Consider the following 15,119-nt stretch of genomic DNA (forward strand, 5'->3'; position numbering starts at 1 on the left):
TGGCTGTGATGGAAGAGCTGATTCACTGCCCCAGGTTTACTCTGGAGTAACCTCACTGAAATAAGGAATTTCACCCCTCCAAAACCAAGAGTTGGGTCAGGCTCAGCTGAATGATGGAATTTTGCATTTATTCAGAAGATTAAATGGAGTCCCCCATGTGTGCCTGTTTTTCAGCTGAGTCCTGCACACCTCACAGGAGAAAAACACCCCTTGCACTATGAGCAACATGATGGCAGACCTGGGCACTGAAGGACTGGACTGCCCAGCACTGCAGAATTTCAGAGAATACTGGCAAACTGGAAATAAAGTGTCTCCCTCCTGACTTTATGAACTCAGCTCCAGTGGAAGCTTTGCCTATATAAAGTTGATGGGATGAGGGATCTACATACAAATATTAAATTCATGTTAAGGGGACTAAATTTGGCTTAAGTGGAAAATGCCTTTCATCTCTCCTGATTTTATTGAGTATTTTATTGCAATTCTTTCTTTATTAGTGGGAAAGCAAATCAGTGTGTTTTAAAATTGTTCCCACTGTTGTGAGTATAAACTTCCTGAAGATTTTAGCCTGTTTGCAAGAGATTGAGTAAAATAAAGATTTTTTTTTTTTTAGGTCAACATTTTCTTCTGGCAGACTGAGCCTGAAGTGCACTTTATTTCCCTTTAATTTAACAGCTCCAGCAGCTTTTCCAGTTAAATCGACTGTTCATTATTGAGCCCATTTATGAAGGGCTGTGCAGTGCAGTTTAATGAATCCCTGGCACAAAGCTCCCTTTCAGTGTAGGGAAAGAATAGCAGCCTATTTAGGTCCTGTAGGGCTGTATGTCAAAGGCTGCCTATAATACTTGTCAGGGAAGGGCAGAAATTCCCACTGATATAAGAATGCGCAAGAAATCAACTTTCACAACCAAGTCGCCGATTAAGACGCGATCAGGAAATGAGTCTGTAGGTTGGGAGCGGTGACACCTGTTTGGGCAGCCTGATTTTCCCAGAACTTGATAACCATATGGGCCATACAACCAGGAAGGGGGGAAAAAAAGAAAAAAGGAGCCCTCCCTCCCCTGTCTCAGAGATTTCCTTACTTTCACGCTGCCTCCTTGATGCCACGATGAAAGGAAAGTGGGTGCTGTGAATGGTGAGAGCCGGGCTCAGCGCTGGATTTGGTTTGCCTTCCCTCGGAGAAGATTTTGCTAGTGATCATAAAATCATGGAACAGTTTGGGTTGGAAGGGACTGCAAAGATCACCTGGTTCCAACCTCCCTGCAGTGAGTGGGGACATCTTCAACAAGACCAGCTTGCTCAAAGCCTCATCCAGCCTAGCCTTGAACACTTCCAGGGATGGGGAATCAACCACCTCTCTGGGCAACTTGCACCAGTGTTTCACAACTCTCATCATAGGACATTTCTTCCTTATATCAGCCTGAATCTACTTGCTTTTAGTGATGAGTCACAACATGAGATATTTTTTTCAGGCTGAATCCCAGTGAGATCCTTCCCTGGCATGGCAGAGGATTTACCCTGGGACACTTGGACACTGAGGTGAGCAGCCCCATGAGCTTCAGGAGGGCAGACAGAGCTTCTGCAACTGGCTCCAGCGAGCAGCTGCTCCGCAGAAGTGCTGGCACTGTAACACAGCCCTCGACTCTGCAAGGCTTCCTCGCTTGTGGAAACTGCTCTCCTTTGTGTCCTGCCTGGGCTGCAAGGGTAACAAATTGTTCTTCTTGTGAAGGGCTCAGTCGTGTGGCCATGAGCTCAATCTGTGGCCAGAGCAAAGCATCAGTGATCAGGGCATGCTCCTACTCCCTTTGATTCTCAGTGATTCTGCCCTGGTTTTCTAAAAAAGCCAAGTTTGATGCCAAGGGTGTTACTCTCAGAAGCCTTGGTTCAACCCCCAGACATGGTTGCGATGTTGCTCCCTATATCAAGCATAGGAAAATGCACAAAGCCAGATAAATTTCCTATGCAAAAGTGAGGAAAAAAAAGCAGTATAACCCCTGGAGCCCATTAGAAAGCACTGAGTGCTTTCCTGTGGGATGAAGGTTTGGGATGGTGGAAGCAATTCTGCAGCCACTTCACTCACCCCAGTCTGTTAGGGGTTAAGTGCAGGGAAAAGGACATCTGGTCCAAAATTTTGCCTGGCACTGGGGCTATTTTGTCGGTCTACACCCAGCATTTCCTGGACATTAGACCCTGCTAGTGAGCTGAGGTGGATAGCTGGGCCTGAGAGTCACCACGAGCGGACTCAGCATCAGCACCCTGAAAGGGCCCAGGCAGAAGACAAGGAGTCTCATACAGATGCTAGAAAACAGATGTTTTTCAGAAATAACCAAACTACTATTTCCTTCAAAAATAATCAAGTTTCTTTACAAGTTGTTGACATCATGTGGCTTAGCAAATTTCCCTCCAGGCATTGCCCAACTCGGGGTAATCAGCTCTGCCTGAGAGAACACGGAGAATAAGCATGTTTAATGCAATTATGAAGGCTTTCTAAATCTCCAGATCTGCTTGAGAATATGTAAATTCAGCTGCTTAGCACAACTGAATGCAAACTTTCCTTTGCATGCCTGACAATTGTTTTAATACTCTCCAAGTTTTAGGAGGTAATAAAGTCTCCCGCTAAACCGTAGCTGAGCTCTCAAAGCTGTTTAATTGAATGAATTCAGCCTTACAGAAGAGAAGCTGGGGCTTTCAGCTCTTTTTTATCCGAGCCACCGGATATTTATCCACTCTGCATATAATGCCACCCAGACTCATTAACAAACCCTTTAGACAAGCCAGGGAATATTGCTGCTACAATGCTGAGGCGGATGCTAATTTGAGGACAACTTCATTGCTGCTCTGTTTGAATAATTTCAGGTTGCTGACATAAGAAATAATCCCAGACTGTCTGCACATCCCATGAAGGACAGTGACCCCCGTTTTCTAGACCCATGTGCAGCTCAAAGTGGCCTCACGGGGGATGCAAAACTATATAGTGGAGCACATGGGGGATGTATATGTTGTTCTTTACATTTTCCCATCAATAAGGGAGCTTGGAGCAGGCTGCAAAGCTTGACAGGGCTTGACAGGGCCTGAGGGTAACAGCTCGGATCGTTAATCCCTGTCAGTTGTATTCCAGCTAAGTCCTTTAAATCCACCTTCTATGTAGACATACTCATTCTGACATGGAGAGACACAGAAACTTCCCAGAGCCCTCTGCCTACCAGGGATCTTTTGCTTCAATCACACAGTTAAACTCAGAGCAAGTCCCGAAATAAGAGAGACTCTGGGAGCCTCCAGCTGAGCAAGTTTGGCAAAGGAGACCTGGTCCAGATGGGCCGGCAGCAGAACCCAGGCTGTGCCTGGGACTGTGAGGTTCTGCCTGCCACTGGGATCCTGCTGAGAGCTGCGGGTGAGAGATCAAGAAAATCAGCAATCTTGTTTTGTAGAGCATATTGTGCCTTCTTTTCCTCCCACGAAACACATGCTTTCTCCTCTTTTAGCTTTGCAATACTTGCTTTGCATTCAACAAGTGTTTCAAACCACAGTGAGGTGAATTTGGCTGGTTTTTCCATTTTACCACGAATTACAGTCCAAGGAGTCTGTCTCACTTTCCTTCTGCAGTTTTGCTTTCTGTTTTTCCCTCTTGTCGGATCTCAATATCTCAGTCCTGAGGTGCTGAGCCTCCGAGACCACCTTGGGGGGCTCGGGAGTCCTGGAATGTTGCCAGAAGTGTCTGGTAGCTGGACTTTAACCCTACACAGGAGACGACAAGGATGAGGGCTTCACAGGGTGAAGGGCGAAAAGATTAGCTAATTAGAGGGTGAGAAACAGGGTTTAGGATTTATGTACAGGGGGGTTTAGAGGAGTAAGATGGAGGAATTGGGGTGTGTCCTGCCCTCCTTCTTCTTCCTCCTCTCCTCCATCTTCTTTGGCCACGGTGGCACCTTTGGATTGGTTATTACTGAGAGTACACCGAGCTATAAGAATAGATGGTATTGGGGAAAAATGATAAATATTGTATACGTAACAATGGGTATAAAGATACGTGGCTGCCCGGGAGGGCAGACAGTGTGCCCATGGCTGACTGCTGAGCAGATCTTTGTTTGGCTGAAAGAACATCTTTTAGATAAACAATTAATAAACATAAAACCAGAAAGAAGAACTGAAGCCTCTTCTCGTCCTTCGATACGCGGGCTGCCCCAAGGACACTCCGGGCCATTTCAGGCCCCTCAAACAGCCGAGATAAACCGGACACCCTCCCAATATAAATCTGCTGCATTTCTAATGAACTGATGCAGACCATGAAAACTTTACTTAAATTCCAAATCGGATATGGATCTTCATTCAAATTTGGACATATAAATGCATTGAACATAAATCTGGAGCTGGGTCAAGGGTTGTTCTGCATCAATGTAAGAGTTTTCTGAAGGCAAATTGAAATACCTTTTCCCTATAAAAAAAGACAAGACAGTTCCTTCAGGAGTTGTTAACAGTACTTTAAGTGGCCACTTCACTGACTATTTTTATCTTTTATATGGAAGATTTATACTGCTGCTTCACTAAGTCCATGCAACACCACAAGCAAGGTGGTCTAGTGGACGGTGTCCGTGCTCACTGTAGGGAAGTTGAACTAGATGGTCTTTAAAGCCCCTACCAGTCCAAACCATTACATAATTCTGTGACTTTAACTCCCCGCACCCCAGCCATTTGAAATCTCTACTGGATCACAGCTCTGAATTTTCTTAGGACTTGACTAGACAGAGAACACACCATGCAATGTGCATATCAATGAGCTTGGAAAGAAGCATCCTTTACAAATCAATTTAAGTGTGTGTATCCTGGCGGCTGTCAGAGCGGGAGCACGTCCCGAGCCCTCGCACCCAGAGCCGTGCGAGCGCCGGGCCGGACCCCAGAGGGAGGAACACGATTTGTGCCAGCTGGGCAGCTGCAGGAGCGGGGACACGGCTGATGGGGACTGAAGGATGCTGCGCACCTGCTCTGGGGTGCCTGCGAGTGTCTGGCCAGGTGATGCCGTGCACCTGTCCCGGACTGTCTGTGTGTGTGGGTGTGTGTGGGTGTGTGTGGGTGTGTGTGGGTGCGTGGGTGTGTGTTTATACACCTGTCCCGGGGTGTGCGTGTGTGTGGGTGGGTGGGTGTGTGTGGGTGTACACCTGTCCCGGAGAGTGTGTGTGTGTGTGTGTGTGTGTGTGTGTGTGTGTGTGTGTGTGTGTGTGTGTGTGTGTGCACCTGTCCCGCGGGGCTATGTCCCTGTCCCAGGGCGGGCGTGTCCCAGTCCCGGGGCAATGCTCGTCCCGCCCCGCCGCTGCCGGTGTTCCCGCCCGGCTCGGTGGTTTGGTGGGTTGGTGGGTGCAGCCGGCCCGGCCCCCGGGCTCCCGGCGGGGAGGGCTGGGCCAGCCCCGCTCTGATCCCTCCCCCTCCTCCTCCTCCTTCCCCGCCCGCCGCCTTTTCCCCGCTCCGCCGCCGCCGCCCGCCGGGCGCATCCCAGCGGACTCTGTCGGGACTCGGGGCGGCGGCGTTCGCCGCCGGCCATGGCCGTGCCCGCCGCGCTGCTCAGCCCGCATCACCTCCTCTCCTTCTGCTTCCCCGCCGCCGCCGGCGGGCTCCTGGGCTATGCCGACCTGGAGAAGGGCTACGAGGGCGGCGGCGGCGGCGACGCGGGGGACTTTAGAGAAGCCACCCGGGACCTGCTGAGCTTCATCGACTCGGCTTCCAGCAACATCAAGCTGGCGCTGGACCGGCCGGTGAAGTCCCGGCGGAAGGTGAACCACAGGAAGTACCTGCAGAAGCAGATCAAGCGCTGCACCGGCATCATCGCCGCCGCCGCCGCCCCGCCGCCCGCCGCCTGCCCCGCCCGGCCCGCGCCGCGCCGGGAGCCCGCTCCGGGCAGCAGCCTGCAGAGTAAGAGCCTGGCCGCCCTCTTCGGCTCCCTGCAGCGGGGCCGGGGCGCGGCGGGCGGCGCCGAGGCACGGGCGGGCGGCGCGGAGCGGGCGGCGGGCGGCCCGCGGAAGGTGCCGCTGCGGGACCGCAACCTGCCGCCCTCCTTCTTCACGGAGCCCGCGCTGCCCGGGCCCGCCGCCCGCGGGCCGCCCCCCAAGGAGCCGGAGAAGGGCGGCGGGGCCGGCGGCGCCGAGGCCACCGAGTTCCTGGAGCTGCTGTGCCCCGAGTACGGCGCGCTGCTGCCCGAGCACGCCGCCCCGAGCGACGCCTTCGGCGGCCGGCTGCCCGCCGAGCTGGGGCTGGAGCACGGGCTGTACGAGCTGCCGCTGCCCGCCGGGCCGCACCCGCTGCTGGGCGGGCTGCTGTACCCCGAGCCGCCCTGGAGCCCGGCCGCGCCCTGCAGCCCGCCCAGGAAGGCGCCGCCCGAGCCGCTGCGCCCCATCTACCCCGGCGGCGGCGGCGGCGCCGAGCCCGTGCCCGGCAGCGAGGAGCCCGGGGGACTCCTGCCCGCGGGGTTCGCCCCCTTCTTCCCCGAGTGCCCGCTGCCCCCGCCGCAGCCGCCCTACGACTACGGCGGCGGGTACCACCGCGGGGCCTACCCCGGCCTCTAGGGCCGCTGGGGCAGCGCGGGGATCCGCACACTGCGCTGCATGCGAGAGCCTCGCGGCCGAAACCGCGGCCGCGGCCCCCGCAGGACTCACCCTTGTGCACTGCCAGTCTCCTCCTCCTGCGGTTTGGGCGACGCTGCAAATAAAATGTGAAACTTTGGGTTTCTTCAGGTCTTTTTGTAGCGGCCGGTGCCCCCCTTTCATCCTCCTTCCTTAGGGGCCGGGGCTTGGCTGGCTGTAGGCAGACGCGTTGCTGAACCTGTGGGCGACCTGGGGACAGGGGCTGCGCTCCTCAGAGGCCGCGGGGACCGCTCGTCAGTGATTTCAGTCTAATTCTAAAGCTCGTGTCAACAGTTGAGGTGCGTTTAACATTTTTCCCAGGCTCACGTTTGTCACAAGTGCTGGCAGGTGTTCAGCTGAGGACACAAAGGCAAGAAAGCGAAGCAAAATTAAAAATGCTGCTACCAAAACTCAGTATCCTGAAATTTTAACAGCGTCTTGCAGAGTCTTGCAATTTACAGCGATTCGTAAGTTAATTGATGGTGTAAGTTCGGGACAAAAATGTACTGTAGCCACTGCGGCCATGTGATTCCTACAGACTGTTGGATTTCTTCCAGGAATGTGTCAAAGCTCAGAAAGCGATGCGGCTCCGTCTCATTGTGTACAGGAGATTATTTGATAATCATTTAAGTTATGTAAAAGAGTCTATGATAGGTCCTATAAAAATAAAGCTACACAATAGATCCGAGATGTGTGGTTGTTGCTGCTGTTGGGACGCGGCGTTCAGGGGCTTTCCCCGTGCCTCCATCCTCTGTAATGGTTTTTTGGCAGGAGTTAAGACAGGCAGCAGGTTTTGTCTTTTCCAAATCTTTTGAAATGGTGTATTTTATCCACAGCGACCCGTGCTTGTTTGGCCTTCATTTGTGCCGTCTGTTTCTGTAACTTGGTAGAAAGAAAGGAGCGATAATATGCTACAAAGTCAAGGGATGAAAATTGTTACAGTTATGAAAACAGATCAAAATACTCGGGAGTTTCCTATTGAGATGCAAGTTTTCAAGGGCAATCCCGCGGTTGGCTCCCTGCCAGCCCCAAGGGGATTGTTTGTTTTTAAAACGGGATACACATACGGATCAGCCTGGGGTTTTACCCTCGGTGGTGGTGACAAATCCTTGTGCCTTCTGTGTTTTAAAAGATAGTGTGGAAGGTAAAGCAATTTTTTTTCATTCTTCTACCCAGGTTTAACTTTTCAGGGATTTGGGGTCAGCATGCTGGGAAGTGTGGAGAGGTGAAGCAAAATCTTTTGGAGATAAACTGAGATAATTGTTTTGGCAAATGTTTTAATTTTACTTTCATAAGCAAGAGCTGTAACTGCTGCCTCCTCTTTCCTCCCCACAAGCTGCCCAAGTGTCCACAAGCTGTATGGAAAGGAACCACTATGGATGAATATCCACAACACTCCAGCGTTTGATAGCTGGGTGCTGTTGAGGAAATGCACTTTTCAAGAACAATTTTGCAGCAGTTTATTTCACTCAGCTTCTTGAGAGTGTGTATGAGGATCAATGGGCAGCCTGTCCAGCCAAGGTAGCTACAAATTAGGTTAATCCAACCCTGCTGTTGGTTCTGCTCTGTTAGCTCTGTCCTGCCTTCCTCACTTTGGCAAACCTCCCAGCTTGCATTAGTGAGCTGCACACTGCCAGCTCCCAGCAGAGCTTGCACCCAACTGCGTCTGACACTACCTGGGCAAGACCAGCTGGGGGTTATTGCAGGTGGAGATGTGTTGGATTATTTTTTGTTTGTTTAGCTCCTACTCCAAGCATGTGAATTTGCAGTGTGTCTTGATAGCTGCTCAGAATTATTTCAGCTTGATGATGCTGTGCTAATAATCTGAGTGCCCATTTTTCTCCCCTGAGCTGTGCACCTAAGATTTGCAAATGATGGGGGAGCTGATAATGCAGTGGTCCCAGGTAAGGAGCAAACCCACCTGTTTTAGGATTTATATAACTCATAAGCTCAGTAGACAAACGTGTATTAACTGGGCATCTAATCCTGAAGACTTTTTAGCCTATCCTGACAGCTGTCTCACAGGTGCCAGTGAGATTTGCTCAGAGGAAGTAAAAAAGAGGTTTTCAGGCATTGGTTCTGGGATAGACATTGCAAACCTGAATAGTCTGATTGCTCACGGACCTCACCTTCTTATTCCAAGTAGCCCCAAAGGACACAAATCTGAGCAGCTGGTGGTTTTTGCTCATTTGGTGCTCTGCTGCCCTGTACCTGTGGTGCTCAGAAGCTGAGCATCAATCAGCCTTCTTGGGTTAGGCCTTGTCTAAAACCAGTGGGAGAATCAGCTCTGTGGGTGCCAGCAGAGCTGGGCTGATCCAAGGCTGGGCAGGCAGCTCATTCCCAGTGCTGCCAGCTTGGGAGGGTTCTTTGTGGGCTTGCAAGTACTTTGGGTCAGGCTCTGGGAATCAGGCTGACTGAGCAGCAGCTGCACAAGTCTCTTCAGCTTAGCCTCCAACCTGCTATAGTTCCTTAAGGGGAATGCTCAGATTATGGGAGCTTGCACTGAAAGAAAAAAAAAGAAATCTAGAAATCAGTGTTTTTCTAAGTATGGTTACATTGCTGCCAGAGGATGTATTTGTATCTGAGGAGTACGTGGCATTGGTAGCCTGGTTAGCATTGGTTAGCTCCTGGAAAGGAGCTAACAACAGCTTTTCCCAACACAGACCAAACAAAAACTTCAGTGTAACTCCTGAGGAGCAATGGAGCCCCTCTCCATGCTGTGGAGGTGGTGAGGGCACCTGGACAGCCCAGGGGTTGCCATCTAGTGAGGCTGCATCTCTGATCTCCCTTGCACATGTGTGGGCTCTTTTTGTTGGGTTGTTTCCCCCAGCTAGAACAGTACAGGCACTGAAAACATCACCTGACAGTCTCGCTCAGAAACACCCTTGGGAAATTGTTTTCCCCTCTGAAACACTGAAGAGCATCATCTTAAGCATCTGCAAGAATAAAAGCTTTTGTAAATGAACAAGATACTTTTTTTTTTGATGCACTTTTATAAGGAGTCTGCTCCTAAGGACTAAATCTGATTCTTTTAAGCTTTTCTGTCTTAAAAGAAGTGTCTCCCTTTGAAAGGAAATGGGTTCTGTTTGGTTGGATCGAGGTCAGACTACTATTTTACAAAGCCTGCACGGAGTTCCTCAGATACACTAAACTCCATTTTATTGCTGATGTATTTTACACATATTGCCTGATGTTACTGGAGATTTTGATGGGAAAGCTTACGTGTGTTAATAATTTTTTATATATAGTCAAAGATGATAAAGGGGGATGACAAAACCCTTGCTTCTCATTTTAAATGAGGGAATCTTAACCTTTCCTTAATGGCGATTTACTGACAAGTAAGTAAGGGTTCACCATGAATAATTACTACTGTGTCTCAGTATTTTGTGACTTAAGTAGTCTGGGTCTATTCCAAAGCCACTTTCAGAAAGCAGAAAGATTCCTTTTTTAAAAGTGTTTTGAAACAGGCTCATTAACTATTTCATGGCCTGAGCTTGGGAATGCTCTAGTACAGCCCAGCCATTGATGATGAGTTATTTTTGTTGAGCTTACATGCTTGATCAAAGTGTTAGTGAAAAAGATACAGAAGTTTAGAATAAACTCTTTGTTTTCTAACTTTCTAAACAAGCTGCTTTTGGCTGCAGTACAAAAACTGAAGGTCATTCTGCACTTGGCCACAGGAGGAAAAAGGTGGTGGAGCAATTCCGTAGAGATGTGCAAGAAATTCAGATGAGACTGTGAGAGTTTGAGCCTACAAGCCTGACTATATGAAGTGAGAGCTGGGAATGCTTTTAGGATAGCTTTGTGTCAGCCAAAGAGGCTGCTGAACACTTCCTTAAAATCCAGTGGTGTTTGTAACACATCTGCAAAACCAGCCAAAAATAGTGAGTGATAATGAGCGCTCTCTCCCCAGTTCTGCGTGGGTAAATACTGGCAGGAGATTGCTGACAGGCAATGCTATGAATGATGAAGGTGTTTTATGGTATATTTTTCAATACCTCACTGTAACCCTGATTATCCCCTCCCTTGCTGGCAAAGAACTACTTCACCAGCCTGCAGGTTTTCAGGCTTTAATGCTTTTTGGACCCCCTCCATATGAAATGTAAATAAATGTGCTGTTATGCTAAACCTTGTCTTTAGGGCTGTTATGATTGTAGTCCACATACCTACAGTTGTCCAGAGGTCACAGACTCAATGTCACTGCATTGCTGTCAGTGGAATATATTTTTAATTACTTGAATTGGCCAGTGAGGGATTTGAGGAACAGGCAGCGTTTCCCAAATGATCCTTCATCTTTCCTTCTCTGAAATGGGGGAATCACATCTTAGTTATACAGTCTGAGTCACCCTCCCAGAGGCAGCAGAACTGCACGATTTACTCTGTGCTCCCTCCAGGTATTCCCCAACAAAGTTGGGCATATAAGAAAATGTGGACTAGTCTGCAGTGAAGGAGGGAGGATTCAGGATCTGTAGTAAGGGGCTCTAGTGTGCCTGTTAGTGCATGTTTTGTGTGCTAGGATGTCTCCTGGTGGGCATTTTAGACTGCCTCAGCCTTAGCAGCTAATTGTAATTCATTCTGTGGGCTCTGCTGAACATTCTGGCAAATCCTGCTGTGCCAGATGAAGAGGTGGCTGTCTCCATTTCCTGCCCTGTCTCTTTGCCAGAGGTGCCATCCCTTAGCTATGTGCTGAAGAGAACTGCACCTGTGCCTCTGTTGCTACAACCTGTGATGAGTGCCCAAGTGCATCCTCCAGGAGGGTTTGGAGTGAAGTGGGGGCAGCTTGGCTTAGCCCAGGAATGCTAAGCTCAGCCATTTCAGCCACAGCTAAGTGAAGCAAATCTCCTGTCAGACTGAGAGTGAGTTAAACCTAAACCACTGTGTGACAAATCACTTCACTGGTGCCTGTAGATGGGGAGTACAGACTGCTCTGTCTTGGAGAAGTTGGCCATAATTGTTACTAACTTTATTTTTGTTCGGCTTCATGAAATATAGAGCCCACAGTTTCAACCCTTTGTACCTCCACTGTGGTGAAAGCTCAGTGAAGGATTTTTAGTTTGATGTTGTCACAATGCTCTTCAATCAGAGGAATCCTGCCTGGGAAGCTGCTGGACCAAGGATGCTGTCACAGGAGAAGTGGTGGCCCAGATATTGTCCCTTTTTTAAATAGCAGAATACAATACAGGCTTTTCTGTACCACTGGGTAAAGGAGAAATTTATAGGGACTAATCCCCATGGCTCATTCCAATGATGTAGCAGACATGACCCTTTCTGTCTTCCAAACCTCATAGCAAAGAGCTTGAGCTTCTGCCAGGTGTGCTCAGGACTCTGCTCTGGAATGACAGACAAACACTCCAGGGTGTCATTGAGAGCTGTCCTGGACCCTCCCTTAGTATGACATTGTTATTTCCTTCTCTTCCCATCTCTCTTTGATGTGTTCAGCTCCCAAGCTCACCAGGATGGTTTTCTGGGTATTGAGGCTGAGCACCCTGAAAGGTGATGGAGGTTCATAGTCAGTCTGTGAGATCTCTGGACATCTCAGTGACTTTCCAGACCAATCTGCAGGAGTTACAGATTAAATAACATTTAGTGCTCTGACTGCTGACTGTATGAACACAGCCCTGGGTGACTGTGAGTTGAGCTGGACTCTGGCAGATCCTGTTTCAATAATACCAGCAGCGTTACAGTTCTGTGATCAAATCCCCATCCCATGCCAGCAGTCTCTTCCCTGCCAGTGGTTTGTCACCTACATTTGCTAGGTCTGGAGTAAACAGCCCTGTTATTCTCAAGGTACAGAAAGCAGAGATCAGAGGGGTAAAACTGGGTATGAAGTTTAAATGAGGAGAAATTCCATCCTTCTACCATCATTTTTCATCAGTGGGTATCTAATCATTGTTTTGCATAGAAACACCACACAGTAGAACCGGGCTTCAAGTTACAGCTATAATTGCTTCTGTGCACTCCAATAATTGCATATAAATCAATTACCACCATTTTAGGTATTTGAACAGCTCGCTCTATGAAGAAAAACCTTTCTTTCCTGTTTAATAGCCAGACCTTTAGCTTCTTTGTTTGTCCACATATCTGGGACAAATGATTCAAGCTCAGTCATTAATTAGTGATTTTATCAAGATTTTCCTTTCAGGATGGAAAGGTCATCACACCCTTGAAGTGCCAGCAGAACAAATGTCTCCCATTTGCACATGAAGTCAGGGCTTGTGAGGAAGAAGCCTCAGAACATGACTTAAAGGGTAGAGGCTTAATTTGGGTTGGCTACTTGTAAAAACATGCCTGGTGTTCCTAGTACAAATGTGATGGCCAGACATCCTGACTTTTTTCCTAAAGTCTGTGGTTAATTCTTTTTATGGCTTAGATGACCCTTAACACCTAGAGCCAGCTGACAGAACACCAGGCATAGGGGCTGATGTAAAAACTCAGGCCAGAGGAGGATGGCCCTGACTTCAATATAATTTATTTTTATTGTATTGTACAGAGCTCCTTGGGCTGTCAGAGCCACACACTGGTTCCTGGATGCTCCTGGAGAAAAGCCAGTGCTACAGCCTGTGGCAACTCCAAGCAATGTGCTGCCTTGGCCAACAGATGGGCCCTGCCAGGGCAAGAAGAACATATTTTACTACAGGACAAATGCTACCTGGCTAATCCAGACCAACTGGAGTTATAAATAAGATGAAATTTTGTTAAATAAGAGGAGAGACATGAGTGATGAAGCAAAGAGAAGTGAAGGTTTTTCCTGGCAGAGGTAATTTAGGTATCAGGAAATTGCCAGGCTATCATGTTTGGATGAAACAATAATAGTTTCTGAGCTTGAAATAGGTATTAAATTAATTGCTAAATTATTGTGTGTATTGATATATTTTTCTTGTGTTTATGCTAGTTATATCACAGGTTTCAAATTACCTCCTTTCTAAAAGGAAGGAAAAAAGAACAATTTAAGAATAGAGACTTTTCCTGCTGCTGAGAGAAAAACTGGGAACAGAGAAATCCCAAACGAGCTGCTAGAAATATCCTTGCTTCAAATTAGAAAACAAAGCACAGCAGCTAAAGTTCTACACTATTCAACTTGAGTTTTCCCTACACCAATTTAGTCTCTTTTACTAGTTGATGTTCCTTGTAGGGCAGGCACCCAGCAGCTCCAACTCCAGTAAGTATTCCCTCTGCAGGAGACTTTTCCTGTGCAAGACTGGACAAGAAACGAATATTCACTGCCACTGCTTAAGTCCCTGGTAAATGTGAGGTACTGCCGACAGGACCTTCTCTCCTGGGGAAAAGCTGCACATGGAAGTGCTCTGCAGCCCTCCAGTGGTTCCCTTTAAATCCTACACGGTGGGAACACAGGGCAGGGCAGGCATAGCCTTGCTGACATGAAATGCTCCCACCCAACTTGCTGTGCTCCCCCGAGCACACCTTCCCTTCAGCCCCACCTCCCTTCTGCCCCACCAGCACAGGGAGTGTGTGCTGAGAGAGTTGCCAGCAATCCCTGTGCTTTTTCCCAGTTATGCTCAGGAGCATCCATCGAGCTGGGATAGTATTTGGTGAGGCATGACAATGTCACAAGGCTGGGGGAGACCTCCCTGGAACTTTGTGACACAGAGACACTCCCAGTGAGCCCTTGGCTGGTGGCAGTGCTTCCTTAGCCGTATCCATCAGGAGCTGTGATGACTGTATGTGGTTTTGGCTCTCTGGCTTGGCCATCCCCTATGTGTCCCTTCATTCTTGGGGAGAGGGTCTGTTGTCCCCACACGGTTGTGGGATGTTTTGCAGTTTGTTTCCATGGGCTGTGGCAGATGACAGTGCCAGGCTGTGTGACCCATGCACCAGTTTGGGTTGGTTGAGACTCCCCAGCATCAGGGACTTCAGAAGCAGAAAAGAGCAGTGCTTCCCAAGTGTGCAACTCTCCCAGGGCAATGCACACACTTCCCATTAATCCAGAGAGCCACAGGCAAAGCGTGGCTCTCGTGAGAGGGATGGCCACATGCATTTGAGCTTCCTAAGGGCACTCCCAGTAGCAATGGGATTCTGTGCTTCTGAGGTGGCCCAGGTAGCTTGTCCCAAGGCAGCTGAGAGCAGGCAGCATGTTCAGCAATCAGCAATCAGCAGTGCTGACTGACTGGGATGGGCTGCAGCCAGGCTGTCTCTCTCCTTGGAGTACCCACTGCCCACCCTGGACTCCATTTTATTCCCTACTGACATGCTCCCCCAGACAAAAATCAGTGGCAAGTAAAAAACAACTTGGATTAATTTACTTTTATCATTCTGCAAGCCTGGATTATATCAGCAATGACATGGGCCACAGGAACTGATGGCAGAAATGAGAGAACAATTCTCACAAATATTATATATATTGTGTTTCCATGGCTGCGGGGGGCCACCTGTATTCATCAAAAACAAAAGAATCATAGTCAGAGCTGTACATGAGCTGTCTCACAAAGCTTTCCTTGTCTGCTGGCTCAGGGTACAAAGAAGCGAGGCCATGCTTGTAGGCCCAGTCAACAATCT

At 49.0% G+C, this 15,119-nt stretch overlaps 2 protein-coding genes across 3 annotated transcripts in view; one reads left to right on the forward strand and one right to left on the reverse strand.

Annotated features, from left to right (window-relative positions):
- Window positions 1-5,410: 5,410 nt before the first annotated feature.
- Window positions 5,411-7,293, forward strand: FAM181B (family with sequence similarity 181 member B). The gene has a single exon (XM_026792670.2). It carries the CDS (start codon window positions 5,529-5,531, stop codon window positions 6,546-6,548), a length of 1,020 nt encoding a protein of 339 aa, XP_026648471.2. The 5' UTR covers window positions 5,411-5,528; the 3' UTR covers window positions 6,549-7,293.
- The window catches only part of ME3 (malic enzyme 3), a 126,219-nt gene continuing 118,030 nt past the window's right edge, over window positions 6,931-15,119 (reverse strand). For both annotated transcript variants that reach the window (XM_074535110.1, XM_005485788.4), the window contains exon 14: window positions 6,931-15,117. In XM_074535110.1, the coding sequence (XP_074391211.1) occupies window positions 14,956-15,117 (162 nt within the window). In that variant the 3' untranslated portion in view covers window positions 6,931-14,955. The remainder of the gene's footprint in view (window positions 15,118-15,119) is intronic.

Source organism: Zonotrichia albicollis, chromosome 2 (assembly GCF_047830755.1).
Source record: "Zonotrichia albicollis isolate bZonAlb1 chromosome 2, bZonAlb1.hap1, whole genome shotgun sequence".
Lineage (NCBI taxonomy): Eukaryota > Metazoa > Chordata > Aves > Passeriformes > Passerellidae > Zonotrichia > Zonotrichia albicollis.